Source organism: Alternaria triticimaculans, assembly GCF_023758025.1.
Source record: "Alternaria triticimaculans strain BMP 0046 chromosome Unknown scaffold_3, whole genome shotgun sequence".
Classification (NCBI taxonomy): Eukaryota; Fungi; Ascomycota; class Dothideomycetes; order Pleosporales; family Pleosporaceae; genus Alternaria; species Alternaria triticimaculans.
The window spans coordinates 611,274-638,066 of NW_026055960.1; the positions used below are offsets into that span (position 1 = coordinate 611,274).

Here is a 26,793-nt window from a genome sequence, read left to right on the forward strand (position 1 = left end):
GTGTCGTGATTGAGGCGGCGTGAATGCGTCTTGTCGATGGATGGGGGAGACGAACTGCGAGCTGCGCTAGTGGCTCTGTGGAAGCGCCGACGTTCCAGGAATAGCAACCGCCGCCGGTGCGCTACGAGGCAGCTGCGACCACTAGGACACTAGCATGTCAGACCCATGAGCGTCTTGGGACCATACTACACAAACGCGCCAGTCCACTCAACCACCGCGCCTTACAGCCTGTCTACCGTACCGCGGCCGATCTTGGTTCGCAGCGTACGCGTAGCCGTCATTTCCCTCGCCTAGCAAACAAACACTCGTCGCCTCCGCTCCACAGGAGACTGCGCTCGACAAACTGCCCTTCTGCCCTTGTTCCCCGGACCTGGCGAACCTGGCGAGCCTAGAGTAGGCCCCTGGAGGCCGCATCCTGAAGACGGGAAGGCCCAGACGAGATACCTCGGAAAGAGGTTGGGGTCCGCGCCATATTGCAGACACCCCAGACAGTATGTAATCCGTCCCGTCTCCGGCCTCGACGCGCTCGAGATGAATTACTCGTCGTCCAGGTCGTCGTTGTTGTCAGCGCTCACCACCGCCGGGACACCCTGGCCTCGCTTCGCATGCCACAGCCATCGTTTCGACTCTCGCTGCGTGCAAGACTGCGACTGCGACTGACTTCATCGCGGCCTTCTGAGGCACAAAACAGTCGGAGCAAATATCTGCAACGTGAAACGCACCGTGGGAACTTATCGACCCACCTGTTGGCGGGGTGAGTTTTTGCGTCTCCGTCATGTGAGGATTACCACGCGTTTCATCTCTCTGCCGTCAGTTTCGCAATCCTAAACTCTCCCACAGCATTTGTGGACCTTTTTCCCGTATGACTGCCAGGCAGAGCCGCAGTCCTTGCAGCACCTGCCGAAACGTATTTCCACCTCTGCCGCCGCCTGTGCCCTGAATGTTGGTAATTTGTTCTTTCTGTTACGCAAAGCCCCGATTCGGCGAGCCCACACCAAATGCGTTTCAGCATCTTTTAACACCGGCAGAATCCGTCCTAAAAAGCAACGCGACACCGATTCGGGTACCCATGCGAAGATCCAACGACTCAGGACAGTCCGCCTCATCTTCCTGGGCACGTGCTCTTGAGATCGGGATAGGTCGACTGAGCGACTCATTGGTAGTTTCCATACTTATCAACTTGCAACGTGGAGATCAGAGCCCAACTCTTCGCTACCAACTAGACGGGTCTCCCGACTGAGTCGTCATTGGGAAGTGTTCTGGCCTCCCAACACAAGGCCCCAATAAGGCCCGAGTCTCTTTGCCGGCCCTGACGCTACACGCAGTGAGTCGTAGCAGCTGTGACAGAACAGTCTGGTTCTCCCGCTATTAGGGTGATTTGGACCAAGCAGCATTCTTTTCGAGATAAAAGATAAGGGGTGATGTATCACGGGCCTCAGTAAGGTTCAAATGTTTGCGATCGTGCTGGCGGTCCGAGAACCTAATCCTCTGCGACGACGTCGACCAGCAAGCAGGGACGTGCTCTGTACATTTCACGGTCGACCTGATCATAGGTTTGGTTGTGCGTGAAGTCTCAACATACTCAAATGAGGTTCATGCGCCCCTGTGGCCTATGTGCCGTGGTACCTGTATTGTAGCACGTCACCACGACACACTGCGCGCATGTCATAGCTTTTCCGGACTTGCGTCCGACTTCATAACATGGAACGCTATGCTCGCTCACAAGAACGAGTAATGTACCTTTGTGTCCAGCTGTAGTCACAACTTTGACATAGGCGCTTTGTATATCTCAGCTGGATTAGAACGCTGCCAGAGACATGTGTAACAGGTCGTGGGTGCTGTATGAGAAGGGGATGTGACTGTGTCAGAAGCTACAAGTCGCTGTTCATTCTTACCGAGTCACGTTGTTCTCTAAGCATATTTGAAGGTATGACGGAAGGACAATGCGCTCATCTGTAGATGTGGTTAAACTGCACTCTCTGATGAGAAATTCGATGTATTAGTATTGGAAATTGACCCATTCCACAAGCTAATAGTTCATTCAATGGAAAACAAGCTCTCTGTTACCTGCAACCTCTACATATGTAAAAGACGAGATCTTATATCGGGCTTCTTCATAGTCAGTACCTGACATGGCCGTAGCAATGACAAACTCAGCATGGCTACGTTGGTAGGTATTCATCCACGAAGAAATTGGGGTAGAAACATTCAAAGCCATCATCGCTTTCGCCTTACAGTATAGCTCAATGTTCAAAAGATTTTAATAACCTTCGCAAAACTCCAGGCCAAAGTGCATGTTCTGTTGTTCAGCGTGCAGATGCGCTCATCAATGACCACCACTAACGCCAAGCCAAAGCGGGCTAGCGCCGCCCACCATGCGAAATTCAAGCGAGCCCGAAGAACTCGAAAGTCGAGAGCCTCTTCTTTTCGCGACAACTAACCACCAGGTCAATCACAACAGCGATCATGTCGAGGCCAACCGTCACCGTCGTCTCCGCCAAGGGCGAGGTCACCAAGGACACCGTCCCCGTGCCCAATGTCTTCAAGGTCAGTTCCGCCGCAATTCGAACTTCGCGATACGATGCAAACCACAACCGGAGGGACTGAGGGCTGCGACGGCTGCTGGAGGAGTGCACACATGGGAAGAACATCGAAAGAGCGGGGACACAAGTGGCAGCGGAGAATGCTCGCATTGAGCTGGACTACGCAGAGTTCTTCCCATGATGCGGCCTCATGAGAGTGTAGCGAAAGCCGCACTTTTTTGGCTTGTCTGCTTCTCTCAGTCTCTTGGATATGGCTCTGCAACGCATTCGGACACGCTTCAGGTGTTTTGGCCAATGCTAATAACTCTTTCAGGCACCCATCCGCCCTGACATCGTCCACGCGGTGCACACTGGCATGAACAAGAACCGCCGCCAGCCATACGCTGTGTAAGCCTACCTCGCGCGCTGCACAACCACACAGTCTAACAACAAGCAGCTCCGAGAAGGCTGGTCACCAGACTTCTGCCGAGTCCTGGGGTACCGGTCGCGCTGTGGCCCGTATTCCCCGTGTCTCTGGTGGAGGTACTCACCGTGCCGGTCAGGCTGCCTTCGGTAACATGTGCCGCTCCGGTCGCATGTTCGCTCCCACCAAGGTCTGGCGCAAGTGGCACCAGAAGATCAACCTGAACCAGAAGCGTTTCGCTACCGCGTCTGCGCTCGCTGCTTCAGGAAGCCCTGCTCTTCTCCTTGCCCGCGGTCACGCCATCAGCACCGTCCCTGAGGTTCCTCTCGTCATCTCATCGACTGCTTTCGCCGATGCCGCCATCAAGAAGACCTCCGCCGCCGTCGCTCTACTGAAGGCTGTCGGTGCTGGTGCCGATGTCGAGAAGGCCCGCAACACACGCAAGGTCCGCGCTGGTAAGGGTAAGCTCCGTGGCCGCCGTCACACTCAGCGCCGCGGACCCCTCGTCATCTACAACCCCGAGGAGGATGGCAAGGAGCTCGTCCTTGCTTTCCGCAACATCCCAGGTGTCGAGACCTCATCCGTCTACTCCCTGAACCTTCTCCAGCTCGCCCCCGGTGGCCACCTCGGTCGCTTCATCGTCTGGACCTCATCCGCTTTCAGCGCTCTCGACAAGGTCTACGGATCCACCGCTGAGCCCTCAGCGCTCAAGAAGGACTACCTCCTGCCCTCCACCATGATGAGCCAGCCCGACCTCAGCAAGATCATCAACTCCAGCGACGTCCAGAAGGTCCTCCGCCCTGTCCGTGGCGGAGCCGTCTCCAAGCGTGGTGTCGTACAAAAGAAGAACCCGCTCAAGAACTTCCAGGTGCAGCTCCGCCTCAACCCATACGCTGCTACCTTCTCCAAGGAGAAGCTCGGCCAGAAGAAGCTCGAGCAGGGCAAGCCCGAGTATGCCACCGAGACCTTCCACGAGCTTATGCACGAGAACTAGATGGTTGTTGGTTAGCGTTATGATTTCCTAAGGTGTTCTCTCTTCGGCTGGGATGGACTGGAATGATGAATAGCTATGATAAATGTAGCTCTTCACAAAATGCCTCTTGAGAAGGTTTCACTTCCACCCTTATTTATGACCATTGAATCAGGCGTTGCATTGCTGAAGTTCGTCCACATGTTGCGAATAGATGTTCGTAGTAATGTGGTATTGCATGATCGTCAGCGTTCTACTGACTTTGAGATCTCTTCCAGGTGTACTCTCATGCTAGCAATACATGTCCCAAACGCCGTCGCTATGCTTCAAAGTCGCCCTCGCCGTGAAAACAAGACCTCACTTGAACAGCCTCCGCCCACCCGTCCTGCCCATAGTCCTCTCCACACCCTCCAGACTCATGCCCGCGAATCCAGCACCCCCACCATCCCGATCCCTCTTGTACCTCCTCAACGCTTCTCTCAGGTGTGCTGGCGTAAGCGGTCCCTTATCACACGCCTTCAGCCTATCCTGCAAACTAGCATCTTTCTCCACCTCCTTCCACAGACTCTCCGTGCGATCAACTTGCGTAGGATACCATCCCGCACTCGTAATATCGGAATTAGTCGGCCTATTCCTATCATCCTTGATATGAGCACTAGGTCTGACCAGACTCTGACTGAGGATGGGCCCCGGCAAGTTTGGGTTGGGCAGATGGGTGCGGACGGCGGACCATTCGTCGCGAACGGTGAGGGCGCGGTCGATGAGCTCGCCAATGAAGGTTTTGGAGTAGGATGTTACGGCGATAATGATGGGCTGGGGCACGGATTGGGAGAGGGTTTGGTTGACGAGTTTGCGGACGGTTTCCCGCTTAAGGCGGATGCGGCGGTAGGTTGCGTAGCGGTCCATTTGCGCGGGTGTCATGAAGTCTTCTAGCATGCTGTTGGATCACATCGTATTAGTAAACCAGTCTCTGGAAGAAATACCAGCGAGTGTAGAGAAGGGACGTACCGTTCGTATTCTTTCTCCTGTTTCCTGCGTGCTTCAACACTCATGCCGCCTTCGATTTCCATGCCCATTTCCTCGCCCATCTCATCGTCATCGTCGTCTTCTGCTTCTTCTCCGCCGTCGCCATCTTCGTCTTCACCTCCTATTGCGCTTCGTCCATCGGCGCCTTTGCCGCCTCTCGCGCTTGAGCCCGCGACACTACCTCCATCTCCGCCCTTCTTCCGTCGCTTCTTTCCTCCTACGCCGTTGACGACCGATGTGGTGATGTTGCTTTCCACGGACGGTGAACGCGAGTACTGGCGCGGGGAGCCGCCGACTGATTCGGCATCTGGGGAGAAGGCGTTGCGTAGGTTGGAGGGTTTGCGCTTCTTTGTGGGCGCGCCAGAGTGAGAGGATATGCTACCGCGCTTGCGACTGCCCGGGACGTTGAGCTGTGGGATATGCGGTGGTGAAGCCATGGTCGCGCGATCACCAAGAGTACCGGCCTCTTGTGCTGGCGTCGTAGTATTGGGGGGTGGTTGGGTGGGAAGGCTAACTTCTGCGGGTTGGACAATGGAATGGGCCCTGGGGAAGTCGCGATCTCCGCCAAGCAAAACGATGGAGCGTCCACTAGCGCGTTTTGTGCTCGGAAAGCGCGACCGGGATTGATTTCGTCATCGACACTCGGGAGATGGATACTTGCGCCTGTTGCTCTCATTCAGCGTCTGCGCTCTCGACTTTCACCATGTAAAACGAGATATCAGCCGGCGATCTGCCATTATTACCAATTTACACGCATAACGTTTGCCATCTTCACTTTGCACCGTATACCCGCACACAGCCCAGCGTGCCTCAAAGATGCCATCCTACGAAGAATCCTACGGCCAGCAAGCCGCCCAAGCAGCAGGCACAGGCGCGACCGACACCGATGGCGCCGTCCAAGCACCGCCCGACGCAAGATCTACCTCTGACCTCCCACCTGCCGCCCTCGACCTAGCAGCGCGCCTCTTCGACCTCGCCCGCAGCGGGGACACATCGACCCTCTCGCAATACGTCAGCGCCGGCATCCCCAAGAACCTCACCAACTCATCCGGCGACACACTTCTCATGCTGGCGTCCTATCATGGCAAGGCTGAGACTGCGAAGATGCTGCTAGATAACGGCGCGGATGCGAATGTGCTGAATGGGAGGGGTCAGAGTCCTATTGCGGGGGCTGTGTTCAAAGGGTACGATGATGTTGTGAGAGTGTTGTATGAGGGGGGAGCAGACGTAGAAAAGGGACAGCCGAATGCGGTGGACTGCGCGAGGATGTTCAAGAGAGGGAATTGCTTGAAGTTGTTTGGCGTGGAGGAAGGAGAGGGGACCGTGGTGGATGTTGATGCACATGCTGTGTCATAGTGAAGACCCCGCAGTGTTGATAATCTGAAGTAGGCTTGCTCATTCGTTCAGGACTTCTACAACGATGGATAGAGGGTATAAACATATTACTCCAGAAGTCGAATACTAAACTCATGCTATCGAACCCAACGCAAAGTCTGGCAGTCTGATCCTCCCAAAACAACGTGCCTACAAATCATGGTATCATATCATCGTCCGTCGACCGCCAACTCCCTACTTCTTCTCCTCCTTTCCCTTGCCTCCACCAAACATGCCCCCAACGTATCCACCAGCACTCTTTGCGCCTCCGGCAACGCTGCTCGCACCTCCCTTCACACCATCTGCAGCACTCTGTCCATAACCACCCAGTGGTCCTTGACTCTCAATAGAGTTTCCCTTGTCGTCCTTGCCGCCCCGCTCAGCACGGTTGATACCCTCTTTGGAGACGGCATCACCGAGGGGTTGTGCGAGTCCTCCTTTGCCGACTTGGCCGCCGACGAGGTTGTTTACGCCGTCTTGGAGGTTGTCGACTTGGTCGACGCCTGTGACCTTGGTCTGGTCGAGTTGTTCTGTGGGGAATATACGTTAGCGATGTGTAGTTAGCGATGGGTTAAGATGTAAGAGACGTACGTTTGGTAGCGTAGGAAGCCTTGTTATCCTTGGTGAACCACTTCAGGTACTGGTCCTCGATCCATGGCATCCATGTCTCGTACTTTTGGTTGTAGTACTCTCCCGCGGATTCCCTGTAGGTCTTCTGCGATCCCTTGTTTTGGTCTGACATCTTGGGTAGTGTGGATATTGTTTATTAATCGTATTGGAGTGTATGAGCAGTAATTTGGGAGGTTCGTAAGGTTGTGTGTATTTGCATGTGAAGACCCAACACAGACCAGGCAGTCAGCCATATATATACTCCACCTGCACGCCTGCGCCTTCCCGTGTGTACGCCATCTGCGCCAGCGGTGATCTCATCCTCGATCACTTGCACTGTGCTTGTTACAAGTTTGTGGCCCGCTGTGGTGGCATCGAGACAGGGGTTGGTGCGTGGATGGGTTGCGCTATACGTCATCTGAACCAGAAACCCAGACCAACTGATCGTCCCGCGTGGAAACCTGCATCTCGGACAGCATCTCTTGGCTGGACGGCCGCCATTCAAGTTCTCTACGCGGGGCCAAGGGCGCCTGGACTCTAGGGCTGGGTGTCTATTGGGCTCGGCTTGATTGGTTCGTGGGGTCGCAGATTGTGTAGGCGGGCTTTGGTGGGTGCGATGACTGGACGCTAGCAGCTGGCTTCGCAGATGAACGTCTTCAACCACCTACATGCGAGGACAGCGGCGTCGTGGGTATTGAGTATGGCGTAGAGATGCTGATGGATATCTAACGAGAGACATGTACAAGCTTGTCAACATTGCAGCGTCCAACGCGGTGGTGCTTAGGTAGGAATGCGTCACGACAGTCACGACACAAATACGATATCCTGAGCAGCTACAGCCACGAATGTTCGTACGGCATATCGCGACACACCGTCATCTCATCACGCATCTTTGGTTCCATCTGTATACTCGCATTCCTACTTTCCTGGCGATGTGGAAGGCAGTCAAAGGGCCTGTACCCTGAAGAAATTCAATGTGCTCTATCATGCACATCTGCATTCTGAACTACGTTGAGTATCTCTACGATCTGGTCTACTAAGCACGATATTGTACAGAAAAATAGATACAGATATACAACCGCCGGATTAGGCTGGACTTACAGTCGCACTTTCCTCACTCACTGCCGATTACACAACGCTCCTTCACTTGTTAGGTCTTGGCATTTTTCTTTCTCACCGTCCTCCATCGCACATTGAATTACCCACAACACCATCGTTCATTCACAGTCTTTCCGCCACCGGCGGCGTTCGAACGCTCCATGCGATAAATAGACTTACTATCGCTCAAATGTCTGACACCGACCCCGCCGATTCTGCGCTTCTCGTCGAATCGCAAGCCATCGAACAACTCAACCGCGCAAGGCGCCAGCTTCGTCGATCCAGAAACTCTGTTCGTGCGTCAGAATCTATACTCCAGCTACTCAACCGGCTTGTGCCCAGCCTCACAATTGACGAGCTTCGAGAACTTTCGCAAATTCAACGGAGCATGGCGCGTAACTTGCGTACACGCGGTGAGGCTACCGGAACCGCAGGCGAAGGCAATAATATTGTTGTTCCGGTGTCTGTACCTCAAGCCCAATCCGCTCTCAAGCCTGCCACCACGCTTGTTTCTATGCTGCCAAAGACCCCATACAACGAGGTGAAGGAGGCAGAGGGGACCGTGAACACACCCGCTTATACCAAAGTACAACTTGCGCTCTTGGAGTACCTTAACAAGTAAGCGGTACACATGTAAGGACTGATGTGAGAGATGTACTGACGCTCTTTAGGCACGCATCCGAGAAGCTCACGGTCCGGCAAGCTCATAACTGGACAGAACGTATTGCAGACAACATGCATCCCGCTGCCAAGGATGCGCTCCGTCTCTGCTACTACATGCGCTCGCAGGGCTTCGATACGTACGCCGATGTTCGGGATGGCTCCATCGAGCTGTATCTCTCCAAACAGGTAAGTACACCGGAGGTGACCAAAATGCATCCGAGGCGTATACTTACCTCCTTCGCAGGCTCCAGAGAAGGGTCGCAGCAAGGCCTCGTTGTACTGGAAGCAGAATTACTCGACGAACGCCATCGAGCACACGGTATCTGAAGCATATATCCCACCCCGTCCGGCGCGATACGACGATTTCATGCCCTCGATGGTCTCCGGGGCTCAACTTCTGAGTGATCTCTTGGCCGGGCCAGATCCACCTGTCCCTCAACATGCAGGTGGCCCTGGAGAGGATGCAGGAGACCAGGCCGCTCCGGTACCGGAGGGCGACCAAGCACAGGAAGACGTTGAACCGACCGAGCATAACGTCGCTACTATGCTCGCCGTCGCTCAAGCGGACTTGGAGGCTCAGTTCTTGTCTGATACCCCCGATTCAGAGTACGTCTTCATTCCTTTCCAATCGGTGACCCTACTAACAATTGTTTAGCGCCGTTGAAGCTCTGCTCGCCCGGATCGAGCAGCTCAATAGCCAGGGATGAGAGGACTAGGCTGTGCGCAAAGATGTGGGAGGGGGCACTTTGATGACTACATGGGGTTTGAAAAGGCACTTTTGTGATATTTTCGTGCCTTGTAGACTCTAGGATGTAATGTGGCGTAGTTGCTAGGTCAAAATATAACTCCATCTGGCACTGAAATCTTGGGAATGGTCATGCTCTTGAGTATTTAATCCACCCATCCCTTGATAGCTTCCCTTCTGCATCCCGATGGCACATTCCAAGTTACCAAAATGGCGACCCACCACTTGCATGGCTTCTGGACTCTGAAAATACACTCCATCACTGTTCATGTGATAGAAGAAAAACCTCAACATATAGTACAACAAGGCCATGTCCTGGACGCGCTCGAGCTGCTCTTCAAATGAGAGGCTCGCGAAAGCTATGACTGGAAGGGCGTTTCCAACGCTTCAGTGACCATACCCGATTGTGTTACGTGTTTCAAAAAACACATTGTCCGAGATGATGTGTTGGTCTTCCGTCACTGCTGTCTTTACGATCCATCTCTTCTCACTCAGTATATAAAGTACTTCCACGGCCCTTTTCGAGCTGTCATTTTGCATTAGAAAACACATTTGATACCTCAAAACTTCAGAGAGTACGTATGATGATCTTTCGAGAGAGTCCAAAAATCTACTACGTCTCACGCATGTCTTGCCCGCCACCAGTGCCCCCCTAAAATCATCAAACTGAGATCACGTATCTGTTCAACGGCAAAGAATTCATTCATTTTCGGGCTCCAAAGGCAGCCTCCGCTACTATGATATTTTTCCAACGCCTAGGCAAGGACGACTAGCGTGCGGCTACCATATATAAAGAGCAGTTCTCCATGCTTCCTTCAATCCCCCACAAACACACACACCGAAAGTGAGCTTTTCAAAAACGCGCATGCGATTGGGTCGATGTTGTCTCGGAGTCGACGTAGCAAAACATTCAAATTCCCCGTGCATGCTCTCTGGAAAGAGTAACTATAGCACAGTCTTTTGAGGCGCAAAAGAACTAAAATAATTGTTACATGTGTTCGGCTCGGCGAGAACAGCTGTCATTGTCATATCTCAAAAGAGCGTCTTCTTTGGTAACATGCGGAACAGCGCGATAAAGCTTCGTAGACTGCGAAATGAGAAAGTACAAAAATAAACGAGAGTGTACCGTATGATGGTCTGGATAAAGAAGGACAGTAGCTTTTCTAAAAGCCGTGTAAGGAATCCAACATGTTTCTCCGTCTTCGCGTCTGTGGCACGTGGATATAAAAACCATCTACTTTCATTTGCCTTCTCTCTCTTTCTCACACACTCTCGTTGCAATCTCAATCGAGCTGCAAAATACCAAAATACACCTCATAATCGTGCCATGGTGGGAGTCCGCCTCCAAAATCCCGAAGACAACAATTCGATGTTCCTCGGTCTCCGCGTGCGGAAAGAGGAATATTGACTGAGCGATCTAAATCTCATGGGTCACCGTGCCCGTTTCGGAGTTACTAATTTTAGTGTTATACATTTCGCTCTCGTTACTAACAACAGCTACTAATAACAACAGTAACGCGATCTAATCCCGACAAGACGCCTATACACACAACTAACAAAACCTATATCCCCCGACCGTCTACTTCGCGCCGCTATAATAATACGACAATATCCCCGCTATCTACGCCGCGCTTTCCGCTTCCTACAAGCTTACTACAAAGCCCGCATTAATCGCCCCTTGCGCTATCGCTCTTATCTGCCGGACTTGTTCTTTAATATGTGCAATATCGGACTGAATGCAAGAGCTGGAGTTAAGGTATAGGTTAAGGATTTTAGCATAGTGGAGAAGCGTCTTTTAGGGCGTAAAGAAGACAACAGGCAACGCATCGTCGCGATCGTAAAGGACAACGTTGCTAACAATATAAAGGTCGAATCAGAGAGCCTAATAACCTTTAGCAGCCTAGTTAGAGAATGTAGACAATAGGCTATTAATGCTAACTATCTATGCTAACGCGCGGTTAGTAAGACCGGCGAGCGTTATAGAAGGAAGGCCTATCTCGCGTAGAACAGGTCTCGGAGTCGCAGCGCGCGACGCGCTAAGACTTAGGCAGATTCCTAAGAGCACGCTTATAGCTTTTAAAGAAGTAGTTTTAATAATAAAGAGGTTTTTAAGCTTAATAGAGGAGCTTTAGATAAGAAAGAGGAGGAGGATAGATAAAGGAGCAAGCAAGAGCTGTGCAAGAAAGATATTTAACGCTGCCTAGCAAGGATTCGTGTTATTAGGGTCTTGAAGACACCTAGTTGCTTCGCGTACTATAGTTGTTAATAAAAACCTAAACAAAATATGTGGCTTTACTATTCTTCGAGAGCTTTAACCCCGCTTACACCTAGCGGGCTTAATTAGAGTCTATACATTTTATATTACGCTTTCGGTGGACACTGGTAGAGGGGAATTACTAGATTTCGGCTGCTTTATATACCTAATTCTTCTTCTCGGATCTATAATCTTCTTAATCTAAATCTCATCACCAAATGTCTGTCGATGTCAAGATGGTGTTTCAAATGTACTCAGAGTGTTCATGATGTGCGAGGGCATGCGTGCGTCAAAGGCTAACGCTGCGGCTATGCGATGTCACGCGAGAACATGATGACTGTCAGACATCAAAGACGGCCTAAACTCGTCAAGTGATGCAATACTTAGCGACATCGACTTCCTCTCCCACCCAGTTGAAGCGAAGTATGTGCTGTGCCACACTGCAAGCAGGGATTAGAGCGCCCCATACCCCGCAGCAGCAGCAGCAGCAGCACCAACTCACAACGACAACAACGACGACTACAATAAGCGGGCCACATTTTGTGAGTAGGTAAGCACCTGATAGAAATTGGTTGCTGAACAGAGTACTGATTCCTTGACTTCGCGCAGACCTAAACGCCGCAGTGGGACCGGCTCTTTGATTGTCGAACATGGCTTCTCAGGAGCCTGATCAGCCCGATACTACATCCATCTCAGAACTAGATGATTCTAGCATCTATACACCTACCACGACTACCGAAAACGTTACTCCAGACCCTGTGAAAGATCACGGCTCGACGAGTTGGGTGCCTTCCGATGGATCTACCGTCATCATTCGCTCTACCTCATGCGGCAATGTGCTTACATTGCTCGATGGGAACATCGTACTAGCACCGCCTAGCGGTCGTGGATCCATCCTATGGGAATGTGTAGAAAGTTCGGGCTGGTTCGGATTCCGAAGCTGCGTCTCAGGCAAGTTCATATGCCATGGTCGGGATGCGAGGCTGAAGTGCACGGCGGAGCAGCATCATAGTCTGAGATACTTTACTATTACCCCAGTACCAAAAGGGGGCTACATTATGCAGATGCCGGACTGGTGGACTCTTCGTCCTGTAGTGATCAATGCCGAGAACGGGCTGCAAAAGCTGGGGAGGACTGGAAACAAGCTGTCTGAAGGAATTGTATGGAACTTTTTGGAGAGTGGGGCCGGTAACGCTGAATTTCAAGAATCATAAGTAGGTCAGTCTCCTCATAATCAAGGCAAAGCCTTTACGGCCGCCCCTTGACACTGTACCACAACGTATGATGTCACAGAACTAGAATTATGATGTGTCACTTGGAAGGCGCGCGTTCCTGACACTTCCTCGACGATGCGATCCAGGCGTTGCGCTAAAGCTTCACGCGTCGTTCATGAATGGTAATAGTGGATGGGCACGGACGTGTCGCGGACCGCTATCTGCAGTCTGCAGCCACAGGCGCGGTACCAAATAGAGGGTTGCACGAAGCGTTGACCGGGTTTGTTGGACTCCACCTCGAAATTACATGTCCAACGCGCAAGCGGTGCGGGGAAAACGTCGCATTCCCATGGGAGAGCGCTGAGGCCCGAAGACAGGAAAATCAATAGGAAAAAGAAGGCGTGTAGACGAACGACATCCCCAGAAGACATGTCGATGCAGGCATGCGCTAGCTGCAGCGCCTTATGTAGATCAATCCAAGCGAGAGGTTGGGTCCGGTACATCCGCCCTGCCACGGCTACTGGATATATACAGAATGCGCGTTTGTTACCCGTCGAATAGGGCAGAGGGTGTCGCGGAAAGGGCTGCACTGTTTGCGGCTGCTGCGATGGTCGAGAAGTGGTCAAGGGCTTACCGGTAGGCAGCCTTGTAAGCCACCAGGGCACCGGAGCGCTTTGGCTGGCTGTCAGAAATGAAGATGGTAGCCTAGCCTAGTGACAACGACGCGTTGATAACGATGAGGCTGGGGGTTGTGCGACTGTAGTGAGTGGGTGAGTAGTAAGTGCAAGTGCTGTCGCGAGAATATCGCGACACCAAATGCGATCATCGTATGTGATTACGAGTAGGTGGGGTGGAGATGTTGGAAGTTGGTCTTTGAGCAGGCGCGTTGATGAGCGGTGATGGATCCGGCTAGCGTGCAGAGGCCACATCTCTGTCAAAGGAAGTCGCGACCGGTTCATCGCACCGCGCACGACCAGCATCAAAAATACATCGGACACGGTGAATCGCCTTCGCAGTAAGAGAAGCCAGTCTGTTTGCACCTGCGTTACTCTGGCCGGCGCCGTTGATGTTGCAAAAATTTCCCTCTGCTCCCTGAAACGGGATGCACGGGCCAGGCCACTAGCCCGTTCCTGGTGGTGATCCAGCCTACTTAATGACCTGTTCATTCTCTTAGATAGGCCCGCAGCCCACCTTCTCCGACGCGCTCCCGGCACCGCATCGAGTTACCACCCCATCACGTGACTCTCTTCCACAACTCTGACTATACAGCCCAAACACTTCTGTGCCGTGCCCAGTGCTTCCATGGCTACGCCTGCGGGCGCCTAGTAATTTCTAATTCTTCTGGTTGCGCTCCACCTGCGAGCCCGACTGTCAAAAGTGCAGCGCGAAGATGAGGTTTGTCGCATGTCGCATCGATGCATGCATGACGCGCTAACGCTTTGGTAGTGCCACCAGATTGGATCGTCTCGTAACGTGAGTATACCCGGCGCATGTCCTGCATGTCTTTCACTGCTTGATCAAACTACGTTGCCATCTTCTGCGACAAGTCAATCACGCTTGAACAGCCTTGCTTCTTTTGTCTCTGTTGACTCTCGCTAACCCCCGCCAAGGCTCCTCGAGACTGGCAGCACAGCATTAATCCGAAACACAGCAGCCGACCAGCTAGCCGACGTCCAAAAACAACATCCCGATGAGCTTTTCAATCTTCTTACCCGAGTCATACCCTATTTGCGATCAAAAAGCTGGGAAACAAGAGTTGCCGCTGCCAAGGCGATAGGTGGCATCGCTGTCAATGCCGACAAGTTCGACCCCAACGCCGATGATCAGGATGAGTCCGTCAAGCCGGAAGCCCAATCAGAGTCCCATGGCGAGGTCAAATCGGAAGACAGCAATGGCGCACTAGTCAAGAAAGAGGAGAACGGCGATAGCACCCTCCCACCGCTTGCCGATGGACTCGATCTTGCTACACTGGACCTGCCCTCAATCCTCAAGTTCGGAAAGGTCCTAGCTTCTCTCGGCACCAAGGAACATGACTACAAGCTCGCAGCCATGGACCCTGCTGAACGACTGGAGTACCAAAAGAGCACTCTACTCAAGCGACTTGGCTTTGAAGGCGCATGGGTTGAGGACCTTACACCACCCCAGGAGATGATGCCACAAACTCCCGCTCCAAAGACTCCCGGCATGCACCGTATCGACACCAACGTCTCGCGGTCAGAGAGCATGCACCATGGTAGTTCACCTACTGCAGGCACACCTGATGGCAAAGGACTCAGCAAACGTCAGCAGAACGCCCTGAGGCGCAAGAACAAGAGACAGGCTGCCGGGGGTGCTAGCAAAGTCCAAGTTGTCGACTTCAATTCAACTGCAAGGAAAGACTCACAAGCTGACCTCATCGAGACCCCCGTTCGCCCACATCCTAATGCCCTAAAGTTCGAGAAGTCGGAGAACGGAGACGAGGACGAACCCATGAACGACTACTTCTCACTCGACCGCAACGGTGGAGACGACGACGCGAAGTTTGTGAAGGAGTTCAAGGGCGCGCCGGTAGCAGAGAAGTCGTCTTTCCAAACAGAGGCTGAAGAACAAGGGCTAGAATGGCCGTTCGAGCGTGTCTGTGCGTATCTCGCCGTTGAACTTTTCGACTACACCTGGGAGGTACGCCATGGTGCTGCCATGGGCCTCCGAGAAATTCTCCGTATCCACGGCGGTGGTGCTGGCAGGCGGAAGGGGCTGAGCCGGGCGGAGAACGATCGGCTGAATCAGCGATGGCTGAATGATCTAGCATGTCGCATGGTCTGCATCTTCATGCTCGATCGCTTTGCAGATTTCACCGGCGATAATGCTATTGCGCCCATACGAGAGACGGCCGGACAAGCGCTTGGGTCTTTGCTCCAATACATGTCTCGCGACAACGTCCTTGCAACGTTCCAGGTTCTCAATCGCCTTATCATCAACCATAACCTTCCTCTCGACACCAACCCTCTGAGCGCACCGTGGGCCCTGTGTCAAGGTGGCATGATCGGACTACGGTACCTTGTTGCTGTACGAAACGACCTACTCCTCGAGGACGGCACATTACTGGATGGAGTCCTCGCCGCAGTCATCAGCGGTCTGAGTAATTCCGACGACGATGTCCGAGCCATCAGTGCAGCCACCCTTATTCCCGTGGCGAAGGAATTCATCGAGATGCGTCCAAAATCACTCGAGCACCTGATGAACGTAGTCTGGTCTTGTCTCTCCAGCTTACAAGACGACCTAAGTGCCAGTACCGGTTTCATCATGGATCTTTTGGCCAAGCTTTGTGGCTTTCCTCAAGTCTTGGAAGCGATGCAAGCCAACGCGCGACAAGATCCGACCCAATCATTCCACGAATTGGTGCCACGACTCTTCCCCTTCCTACGCCATACCATCACCAGTGTCCGTGCGGCAGTGCTGCGTGCGCTGATTACTTTCCTCAACATCCAAAGCGAAGGCTCGGACGGCTGGGTAGATAGCAGGGCATTGCAACTCATATTCCAGAACATCCTGCTTGAACGCAACGAAGGTGTCTTGAAACTCTCCCTCCAGCTTTGGAATGCTATTGTCGCAGCCTTGGGTAGCCAACTGGCGCCTCTTATGGAACCCATATTAGATGCTGTCATTCCTCTCACGCTCACGCCTATTGGAGTATCACGTCACCCAATATCGTTGAACAAGTCACTACTCATCAAACCTTCCGGACAAGCCATGGGCCCGCCACCCGACTCTGAGCCGAGCCGTAAGTCGTCTCCACCAGATGGTAGTGAGCCAGCTCAGAAGAGGAGAAAGAAGTCGCGTATTGGAAAGGACGAAACGTCAACACCTACTCCAGCCTCACAGTCTCATAACGTCGACGGACACATGATCACCGGTGATCTCGAACTCATAGGCGCGGACGTCATGATCCGATCCAGGACTTCTGCAGCACAGGCTCTCGGCAAAGCGATGGGAGCCTGGCCTGAAGAGTCGAGGCTCGAGACCTTCAGATCTAGGCTGCTGGCCCCATTGTCCTCTCAGAACTCGTCAACCCAACTGACGGCTGCGATCATCATTGAGGAGTTTGGAAAGAACCTGGCAACCAAAGATGCCTTGGCTGAGTCGTTTGTTCAGGCCCTGCTGCCTATGGTTGAGGGTGAGAGGCCTGCCGCCTACGAGGATCTCGTGCCCAAGTTGCAGATTGTTCGGACTCAGTGCCACTCTTTGTTGAGCATCTTCCACGACGCCCATGTCCAAAGCCTGCCACAGATCGCTGCCCTTGTCCAGGGGATGCCGAATGCGAACCACTATGCCTTTGGCGTCGCAGATGCCGAAAAGCTGCTCAACGTGCAGTTCGAGAAGCTAAAGAAGGCCATGACGCCGTCCGCGCGCATGGTCGCAGGAGCAAATCTGGACACAGCACGCAAAGAAGTAGAGACGAGCATTCAAGAAGCCAAGGACATCAAGGAGGAACGCGATGTTCGCATCAAGGCCGCTGCAGCCGGTGCACTTGTCGCGCTCAACTCGCCTCCGAAGAAGCCATCACCACCGATTAAAGCGATGATGGACAGCGTCAAGAAAGAAGAGAACGTTGAGCTACAGAGGCGTTCGGCAGCTGCAGTCGCTGGCTACATTGTGTTCCTCGTCAACGCTAAGAGATCTGGTGTGGTCAACAAGGTTGTCGGCAATCTGGTCAAGTTCTACTGCATGGAGACAGCCGAAACACCGGAGTTCGCCGGACAGTCACACATCGAAACAGGCATTCTTACGCTCAAGAAAGATGAAGATGTGCGCGATCACCCCGACGCTGCTCGATTCGCAGAAGAGTCGCGGGCTGCCAGGATCACCAAGCGTGGTGCGCGAGAGGGTCTTGAGAAAGTCGTTGAGAGCTTCGGCGCTGAGATTTTCGAGAAGGTGCCTATCCTGAAGGATTTGATCGAACGACCCATCAAGGACGCCTTTACTGAGGCCACGCTTCCCGCGCAAATCTTCAACGAGGACGGCGTCTTTGGCCAGGAAGTTGTTGATGCCCTGTCGACTCTTCGTGCTCTGGCCGGCAGTTTCCACCCAAGCGTCAGAGGCTTCGTCAAGGACCTTCTTCCACTCATTGCCAAGGCTCTTCAAAGTAAATTGTATGTCTTGCGATACGCAGCGGCCAAATGCTTCGCAACTGTCTGCAGCGTCATGTCCGTCGAAGGTATTACCATGCTTGTCGAGAGCGTGCTACCAACCATCAGCGACGGTGGAAATGTGTACGCCCGCCAGGGAGCCATCGAGTGCATCTATCATCTCATCCATGTTATGGAAGACGCGATCCTACCATATGTCATCTTCCTCATCACCCCGGTTCTTGGTCGTATGAGCGACTCTGACAACGACGTCCGACTACTGGCTACAACCAGCTTCGCCACGCTTGTGAAGCTTGTACCACTAGAGTCTGGAATTCCAGATCCGCCAGGCCTTCCGGACACTCTCCTCAAGGGCCGAGACCGAGAGCGCAAGTTCGTCGCCCAGATGCTGGATGCGAAGAAAGTGGAGCCTTTCGAGATTCCTGTCGGTATTAAGGCGACGCTCCGTTCATACCAACAAGAGGGTGTCAATTGGCTGGCGTTCCTCAACCGGTACAATCTTCACGGTATTCTCTGCGACGACATGGGTCTTGGTAAAACGCTACAAACGCTATGCATGGTGGCAAGTGATCATCATATGCGCGCAGATGAGTTCGCCAAATCCGGCGATCCCAACTTCCGACGTCTACCATCTCTCATTGTATGCCCGCCGACGCTGTCTGGTCATTGGCAGCAAGAGATTCGCCAGTATGCACCCTTCCTTAGCTGCGTAGCCTATGTTGGGTCGCCACCTATCCGCGGTCAGCACAGGAATCAGCTCGATAAGGTGGATATCGTCATTACTTCGTACGATATCTGCAGGAACGACGCCGACATTCTCAAGCCCATCACCTGGAACTACTGCGTACTGGACGAGGGTCACTTGATCAAGAACTCAAAATCCAAGACCAGCCAGGCTGTCAAGCAATTCCAGTCGAATCACCGCCTCATCCTCTCCGGTACACCTATTCAAAACAACGTGCTCGAGCTATGGTCGCTCTTCGACTTCCTCATGCCCGGTTTCCTTGGTACGGAGAAGGTCTTCCAGGAACGTTTCGCGAAGCCCATCGCTGCCTCCCGGTTCGCCAAGAGCTCGTCGAAGGAGCAAGAACGGGGTGCGCTGGCGATCGAAGCTCTACACAAGCAGGTGCTTCCGTTCCTCCTTCGCCGTCTCAAGGAAGAGGTGCTGGATGACCTGCCGCCTAAGATCCTGCAAAACTACTACTGCGATCTATCTGAGTTGCAACGCAACCTTTTCGACGACTTCACCAAGCGCCAAGGCAAGGAGATTCAGTCCAAGGCCGGTAACGCCGACCGCGAGAGCAAGCAACATATCTTCCAAGCGCTTCAGTACATGAAGAAGCTGTGCAACTCACCTTCGCTCGTCGTTAAGGGTCCCACCAACAAGGCATACGAGCCGACTCAGCAATATCTCAAGAAGCACAAAACTACGATCGACGACATCGCGCATGCACCCAAGCTCGGCGCTCTCAAGGATCTGCTTGTGGACTGTGGTATCGGCGCATCCGACGTGGTCAGCGACAAGTCTGCCGCCGCTAATGGCGACCTACCGGAAGCTGTCTCGCAGCATCGTGCCCTCGTCTTCTGTCAAATGAAGGAGATGCTCGACATGGTTCAGCACAACGTGCTCGAGAAGTTGCTTCCGTCAGTGCAATTCATGCGCCTTGATGGTGGTGTCGAAGCTACCAAGCGCCAGGAGATTGTCAACAAGTTCAATACCGATCCTTCATACGATGTCTTGCTTCTGACAACCAGTGTCGGTGGTCTAGGTCTCAACTTGACTGGTGCCGATACCGTCATCTTTGTTGAGCACGACTGGAACCCGCAGAAGGACATCCAAGCCATGGACCGCGCGCATCGTATCGGCCAGAAGAAGGTCGTCAACGTTTACCGAATCGTCACGCGCGGTACCTTGGAAGAGAAGATCTTGAAGTAAGTATCCGAAACTCCCGCGCTTGAATCCTGTCACTAACAAATGCTTTCAGTCTCCAAAGATTCAAGATCGACATCGCTTCCACCGTCGTCAATCAACAAAACGCGGGTCTCCAGTCCATGCAAACAGACCAGATTCTCGATCTCTTCAACGTCTCGGCCGATTCCAACGATCCTGCCGCACTACCAGCACCACCCAGCAACGCCAAAGACGATCGCACAGGCATCGACGAAAACGACGCCGTCGACGCGACCGGTGCGCTGAGAGAGAAGGGCAAGAAGGGCTTCTTGGACGAACTAGGCGATCTCTGGGACGAGAAGCAGTACGAGGAAGAGTTCGATCTCGACGGCTTCCTCGGCAAGATGAAGGCTTAAGTCATGACCAGTGGTTTTGGGTCCCTTCCACACTACAACTACCTTGCGCCTGCCTACCAGGCCAAGACTCATCATCTTTGGGCGGATTAACAGGCGTACACTGGCGTTTCTTCTTTCCACTACGGGGCATGACATGACATGCACATGGTATCAATGTTTCATTGATCGATCGGGTTGGTATGATATTTTTTGCATTCTCACAGGCTAGGTACTATGGAATGTGTGTATTAGCATGGCGTTGGATGAGGGCTTTTTGTCTTTATGTTTGTTTTTGTATCCTTTGCTCCGACTGTTGAGGGAGCGGGGAAAGTGGGTCATGTATGTCTAGCCTGTGTGAGTAGAGTATGGTGTATACTGAGAGAACTGTTATGATTGGTTTGTTGCTTTGCATGCTGTGATGGTGAAGGTGGTGAAGTGATGGAGGCTACTCGTCAGCAGACGTCAACGCTTGTGAGATGGCGCAGGATAACATAGCAGTTCATGAGTGCACAACCGATTCTGGGTATGCACAGATTCGCTATGAGGTTCATGTGACGCTGAGAACTGTACTCTCGGTTGCTGGCATTCCATCGTTCTCGCTCACGTCTGTCCAATCATCTCATGTGTCAACACCGCATGAGAGCATTCTAAGAGACTTATGGATTCGTCATATTTGGCTACTGTTCCGTCTGCATTCGGTTTCCCACCCATCAACGCGCTTGGAAAGGAGGATCGAGTAAAGCTATTGAATGGGCTAATGGCGAAAGGATGGTCGCGTCGTCTATAGTCGTTGCATGTTTATCGTAGCATGGTGGAAATGGAAGGGTTTGGGCTGTGGCGCTGATCGTGGGTGTGCGGCCACTACTCATTTGGAAGCCATCCCTCTCTCCACACCCACTCCGGCATAGGTTCTTCCCATCTCACCACACAGCCAACTCCCGGAGGGACAATTGCACCCACATGCCCATCTCTTGTCGGCAAGGCGACGAAAGCACCTTCCTTTAGCAACGGCTTCTGGCCTTGGCTTATCGGCACGTACCCCGCGAGTTGGATATTGACGCCGAAGTCGTAGCACTTGGAGCGGAAACCCCGACCCATAATATTGAAGGCCGTCACAAAGTCCATCTCGCACCACTGATGACGTGTGTAGTAGACTTCTGATATCTCGGCTATTGCCTGGCGATCCCAGATACGTACGAACTCGATGGTGGGGTTGCTGAGTGTAGGGCGGGACAGACGCTTGATGTGGTGGTAGAGGAGTTGTATCGAGGCCGTGGTGATGAAGGTGCGTATCGTGCGTTTTTCGGCATCGCTCAACCCGTAGTTCGGCAAAGAGGGCACAATTTTATTTATGCTGCCGGGTAAGAATACGTTCTTGTCCACAAGATATTTTTCGGGCAAGTCTGATATATCCCAATCCGCAGTGGTTTTGCGAGCTTCGGCGAGGTCTTGGAGGAACTTGGATGTTCTGCTCTCGTAGTCGACAAGAGTTTCCGGGGCAGCGTGTTGGCCAACTGGAACGAGACCGAGTCTTGAGCGGAGGTGATCAAAGTCGCGTGCCGCAGCTCTTACAATCGGCGCTAGGGACTTGGCGTGGGTGTAGCGATCAATGCTGCCTGCAACCTTGGGCGATGCCTCAAGGATGAAATTTCGGATCGTCCTGTGGACGAGCGGCGCTGCCTCTTTGTGAATTTCCTTGCAGACTCGAAGAATAGAAGTGTTAGTGCTGCGGTGAATGAGCGTGAAAGATGGCTGGTGTCGAAGACGCCAGTAGTCACCGGGGTGAGGCTCGATTGTCGTATTAATGATGATCCGAGGAAGATTCTCGTACACCATGAACCTGACCTCCTTGGGTAGGTCAAGGAAGCGGAAGGGCTCATCAGGCATTCGCGGATGTGTCGTGTTGCGTGGAGGCTGAGGTTGCGGCTGGTATGAGAGAAGGAAATGCAGGTGCTTAGCATATTTTTTTTCTCTGAATGGAAGTTGCCTTGGGTATCACTGGGAAATGCAGGTGCAAAGGGTTTTGTATTGTATTCAGGTGCAAGATTCATCGCGGAATGAAGCCGTACGGTTTGAACCACGGTTCCATGGTCGCATGTAATGTGATGCTTGTCCAGTCATTGGTGTTGGTTGTAACCTTGGTCGCTGATTTCATGGTTCCACACTTTACGGTAGCGCATCGTCTTCTGAATGCACATCTCACTCTTACCTTGTTGAGTGCAGCACGTGTGTCACGACATCTGACCGCGTATCTTTTGAACACACTCGCATCACACCTTGTCCGTACTTGCTCACAAGTCCTGTTCAGCTTTTGACTCAACCAAGACAATAGACTGGGCAACCGTGTCGCATGAGAAGGATTGCTATAGGCGCTCGGGCGACGTGATTATCAACCACTGGGAATCGGTGGCTTCGGATATGGACTGGCGTTCACCGTGGCTTCCTTTGCTCAGGTTCCGGGCGGAGCTCGCGAGTTTACATTGGCGTATGATCTGCAAGTGTCTCCTGCGGTATGTAAATAGGTAAGTAATCGCATCTCCAGTTCCATGCAGGTAGGGCGATGTGGGTGAGTAGAGAAGTTAGGGCCTGGGTCACGTCCCTCGGGTGAAGACCCAGCACTGTCTTGATCGTTTGGAGTTGTAACAGAGCTTCTGGCATGAACCGTGCTGGAGCAACATCCACAGGCAGAAATCCTAGGCATGATGGAAGTGCTGGTGGCATATTCCAGTGGCGGTGTGACGGGTGCAGGTGGTCCTTCGAGAGGCCGAGAAATGGTCAACATAGGCCGGGGTCTCCATGCAGCCGAGGGTGGCACCTCCACAGATTCGGGCAGGCACAGCTAGCAGTGGCTATGGAAGCCATCCAGTCGGGGAAGAACAGTCGCTTTGGAGAAGAACGATGCAACGCAAGAAAGTATACACAGGAAGAACAGAACTCTGTGTACTATGAGATGTGCATCGGATGCTTCGCGACCAAGTCAAATGCCGACAGTTGTTCAGGCGTCCGTGTGGGTCACGAGCTCGTGCCAGAGACACAGTTGTGCACCAATCACAAGCTGCTCATACGCAACTCCGTTCTCGATGTCGAATGATCTGACCGCCTTATCTCGCTACGACGAAGCCGCTCCATCACGAGCCTGATCAAGCCAGCTGTGCGCTTAGCATCTATATGATCGGCATTGATTATGTGGCAGCGGAGAAAGCGAATGGGAGGGTCTCCTGGCAGTTGTCGCCGAAGCCCACCGGAGCGTTTTCCGGCTGAATGCAGGTGTGCGGCACATGCAAATGAATGCGAGGCGGTCAACACGCATCGTGGTCAAAACGAAAGGCGCCATATTGCTGCTCCGGCCATGGAAGCTGAAGCGCGCAAAAAGAGTAATCCGACTAACAAACTATGGCAACGACTATGACGGAATCTGGAGATCGGATCGTGAAGTACCGCCGGCGTAAAGGCGCTGGACTTGAGGCCGAAATGAAGGTCGACTGCACAGGGCGTGGTGGAGACGAAAGGGGACAGCGCAGAAAGCGGCTAGACCGCATTGGTAAGCGACTAATGCTTAATCTCCACCCTCGGCAAAGTGGCGTGGCCAATGCCATTATCGATTCTGGAGCCACGGCGCCTCACACAAAGGACCGTTCGGTCGTGCAACACCGGCTCCGGCGCGAAAACAACATCAAGGGCAGGTGACGTCTTCCGTAAGCAAAAGACCAAGTGTGTTGTTTGGTTCTCACAGGCTCGAGCGTGCGTGAACGGCGCAATGAGATGTTTGCAAAACTAAACATGCGCTGACGCACCCTGCAGATTCTGCAACACTGACACCGTAAAGACACTATTTCAGGAAAATGATCTCCAGAGGCTTTGCTGGGAGGCCCAAGTGCCGGTGGAGAACCTCTGTTCAACGGGCAACACGATAAGGGCCGCCCCTGAAGATACCCTGACGAGATCGCCACCTAGAGGCTCAGCTCGCACAGAGCAGAGGCCGTGAGGGCAAACGTGCCTCGCGATGTTCTCGAAATGGAAATGCTGCGTTCCTCCGCCTATAGCGCGTAATTAGAACAACAGCCGCCGGCCTGGGGATGGCGGCCTGTGTGTAGCAAGACGACAACAACACAGTCTGGACTGAACGACCAACACAGGCCGTTCATTTCTGCAACACGAGAAGCCACCGCGAGCCTCCACAGCCAACCTGCCGATCTGGTCTTAGCACCAGGCACGCACCGCCTGCGAGTGGCCAGCGGGGCGGCAGGCCAGCTTGGTTCCTGCATTAGCCCTGACATCCGCCAGACCACTTGCAGCGCCCAGATGCTTCGGCCCCTGTCGCCCGTCCTGTTTCCCCCTTTCAGTGGCCACTTGTTTCCGGTCCGCGCTACCGTGCTGTAATCTCCTGACGGTATATATCCAGGCAGCGAGGTCGCCTTGCTGTTTTTTCCACTTCACAGCCAAACTTTCGAGCTTCAAGTCCTTTGACCTTCGGTCGTCCATTCGTTGTTACCAACTAATACTATCATTAATAATACACACTCGCCAACTCTCTCCCACCACCTCCACCACCAACCAACACTTCCAACTCTACCGTTTCAAGTTCTAATACCCAACAATCAACATGCGTTACTCCATCGCCATCGCTGCCTTCGCCGGCCTTGCCGCTGCCGTTCCCCAATACGGCGCCTACCCCGCCGCCCCGGCCAGCACCCCCGCTGCCCCGGCCTACCCTGCCTACCCTGCTCAGCCCGAGTCCAGCAAGCCCGCGTACCCTGAGGTCCCTGCTGAGAGCTCCAAGGCTCCTGAGTACCCAGCCTACCCCGCTGAGACTCCCTCCGCTCCTGCTCCTGAGTACCCCGCCTCCAAGACCCCCGAGGTCCCTGAGCACGAGTCCTCCGCTATGCCTACTCCTTCGGCCTCCAAGCCTGCTGAGTACCCCATGGAGACTCCTTCCAAGCCCGCTGAGGTTCCCTCCGTCTCCACCAAGACCCCCGAGGTTCCTGAGCACGCCACCTCTGAGGTTCCCTCTTACCCTGCCTCCTCCATGACCCCTGAGGTCCCCGAGGCCGAGACCACCTCTTGCCTCAGCTCCACCACCATCACCGTCACCGTCCCCTACCCCACCGGTACTCCCGTCGTTCCTGGTGCTGGCAAGCCCTCCGGCTACCCCATGGTTCCCGGTGCTGGCAAGCCTTCCGGCTCTGCTCCTTACCCATCTGCCCCTGCCGGCGGTGCTCCCTACCCCTCTGTCCCTGCTGGCACTGGTGCTCCCCCTGCTGCCGGCACTGGCTACCCCACCAAGACCGGTGGCTACGTCAAGCCCTCCACCCCCGCTGAGTTCACTGGTGCTGCCTCTGCTCTCAACGTCGGTGGCTTCGTTGCCGGTGTTGGTGCTTTCGCTGCTTTCTTCTTGTAAATGTCATAACCTTCAATTGAGCCTGTCTACGGGCAGGCTATGACTTTACACGATACATTGCATCGAGGATTGGTCTTCACTTCAGTAGATATCCTTGGTGTCGGAAAGGGTAATTGTAATTAGTCCGGGGATGGTGTGGTTGAATAAGAACTTGGAAAATAATCTTTCGTGCCTCATGATCGTGACGCTTCTATGCAATCCTCTGAACTTGATGAAATGCAACATTGTCCCTCAATCCCCATCCACCTTTTCCTCTTGCTTGACTCCTAGTCTGAAAGGCTTTCCAATGGAAACCTCGAACCGATGCTAATTGAACTTGGACCTTGTGGCCTCTCAACGGTAGTCATGATCTGCTCTGGCATGCGATGTCGTCGCACATGGCTACACAGCGTCAGCTTATAGGCATGTCTTCTTTGCTTATGCTCCTGCGAACGTGCCTGCTTCTTTCAGTGCCGCAAAGTCAAGGATAGCGCTGCATGCGATGCGATGACGCATGACCGCCGTAGCGAATGCTGCCCATCGATTACTGCAAACTCTCGAGGTCGCTTCCTAAGAACACCAAAACTTCACCCCACGTTCTCTTGCACATCAACTTCGACCACCACCTCATCACGGACGGTGATGACCCTGCATGGCGATAATTGTTGGAAGCGTAGCCTGGAAGCTATGTTTCGGCCACGAACTATATTTCGATAGCCATGGTTGTTTCATCAGCCGTGCACCGTCGCCGCGCTGCGAACGCCACCCTCTACAGTTTTCAAGCTTTGCGCTAGATCAGCGCGCACCAGGGACATCTAGCATAGTTCCTTCTACGGGTGCTCGGTTCGTTGGCGCACGTCTAGTATCTGGATGCAGGAGCTACGACACGACCATGGAAACACAACGAGCTAATTGCGGCATGCCGAATGCCTCCGACAGATGCCCTCGTCCAGCTTGAGCAGACTTACCCAGCTCTGAAAAGGCACATTTCAATACTGAACTGCATCACGGACGACTCCAACAGTCTTGGGAATGCTTAGTCAATACTCGCGTCAACGGGTAAAAGGTGGGGTTCCGGTATCCTTTGCTGCATGAAACGGCCAAC

General features: G+C 53.3%; 8 protein-coding genes across 8 annotated transcripts; 5 read left to right on the forward strand and 3 right to left on the reverse strand.

The window, feature by feature from the left end:
* Window positions 1-2,466: 2,466 nt before the first annotated feature.
* Window positions 2,467-3,940, forward strand: J4E78_002875 (uncharacterized protein; the record flags this gene model as incomplete). The annotated part of the gene is made up of 3 exons (XM_049363519.1): window positions 2,467-2,547; window positions 2,857-2,930; window positions 2,980-3,940. The coding sequence occupies 3 exons, from the start codon at window positions 2,467-2,469 to the stop codon at window positions 3,938-3,940; spliced, it is 1,116 nt and encodes a 371-aa protein (XP_049224184.1).
* A 333-nt stretch (window positions 3,941-4,273) lies between these two features.
* On the reverse strand, window positions 4,274-5,379 carry J4E78_002876 (uncharacterized protein; the record flags this gene model as incomplete). The annotated part of the gene is made up of 2 exons (XM_049363520.1): window positions 4,274-4,853; window positions 4,925-5,379. The coding sequence occupies 2 exons, from the start codon at window positions 5,377-5,379 to the stop codon at window positions 4,274-4,276; spliced, it is 1,035 nt and encodes a 344-aa protein (XP_049224185.1).
* Window positions 5,380-5,758: 379 nt separating this feature from the next.
* J4E78_002877 (uncharacterized protein) lies at window positions 5,759-6,298 on the forward strand (the record flags this gene model as incomplete). Its single annotated transcript, XM_049363521.1, has 1 exon — window positions 5,759-6,298. The coding sequence occupies one exon, from the start codon at window positions 5,759-5,761 to the stop codon at window positions 6,296-6,298; it is 540 nt and encodes a 179-aa protein (XP_049224186.1).
* Window positions 6,299-6,511: 213 nt separating this feature from the next.
* On the reverse strand, window positions 6,512-7,058 carry J4E78_002878 (uncharacterized protein; the record flags this gene model as incomplete). Its single annotated transcript, XM_049363522.1, has 2 exons — window positions 6,512-6,846; window positions 6,908-7,058. 2 exons carry the CDS (start codon window positions 7,056-7,058, stop codon window positions 6,512-6,514), a joined length of 486 nt encoding a protein of 161 aa, XP_049224187.1.
* Window positions 7,059-8,213: 1,155 nt separating this feature from the next.
* Window positions 8,214-9,393, forward strand: J4E78_002879 (uncharacterized protein; the record flags this gene model as incomplete). The annotated part of the gene is made up of 4 exons (XM_049363523.1): window positions 8,214-8,641; window positions 8,695-8,872; window positions 8,931-9,292; window positions 9,342-9,393. 4 exons carry the CDS (start codon window positions 8,214-8,216, stop codon window positions 9,391-9,393), a joined length of 1,020 nt encoding a protein of 339 aa, XP_049224188.1.
* A 4,896-nt stretch (window positions 9,394-14,289) lies between these two features.
* On the forward strand, window positions 14,290-20,332 carry J4E78_002880 (uncharacterized protein; the record flags this gene model as incomplete). Its single annotated transcript, XM_049363524.1, has 4 exons — window positions 14,290-14,294; window positions 14,346-14,372; window positions 14,510-19,957; window positions 20,011-20,332. The coding sequence occupies 4 exons, from the start codon at window positions 14,290-14,292 to the stop codon at window positions 20,330-20,332; spliced, it is 5,802 nt and encodes a 1,933-aa protein (XP_049224189.1).
* An 840-nt stretch (window positions 20,333-21,172) lies between these two features.
* Window positions 21,173-22,198, reverse strand: J4E78_002881 (uncharacterized protein; the record flags this gene model as incomplete). The annotated part of the gene is made up of 1 exon (XM_049363525.1): window positions 21,173-22,198. The coding sequence occupies one exon, from the start codon at window positions 22,196-22,198 to the stop codon at window positions 21,173-21,175; it is 1,026 nt and encodes a 341-aa protein (XP_049224190.1).
* A 2,716-nt stretch (window positions 22,199-24,914) lies between these two features.
* Window positions 24,915-25,709, forward strand: J4E78_002882 (uncharacterized protein; the record flags this gene model as incomplete). The annotated part of the gene is made up of 1 exon (XM_049363526.1): window positions 24,915-25,709. The coding sequence occupies one exon, from the start codon at window positions 24,915-24,917 to the stop codon at window positions 25,707-25,709; it is 795 nt and encodes a 264-aa protein (XP_049224191.1).
* Between the last annotated feature and the right edge of the window lie 1,084 nt (window positions 25,710-26,793).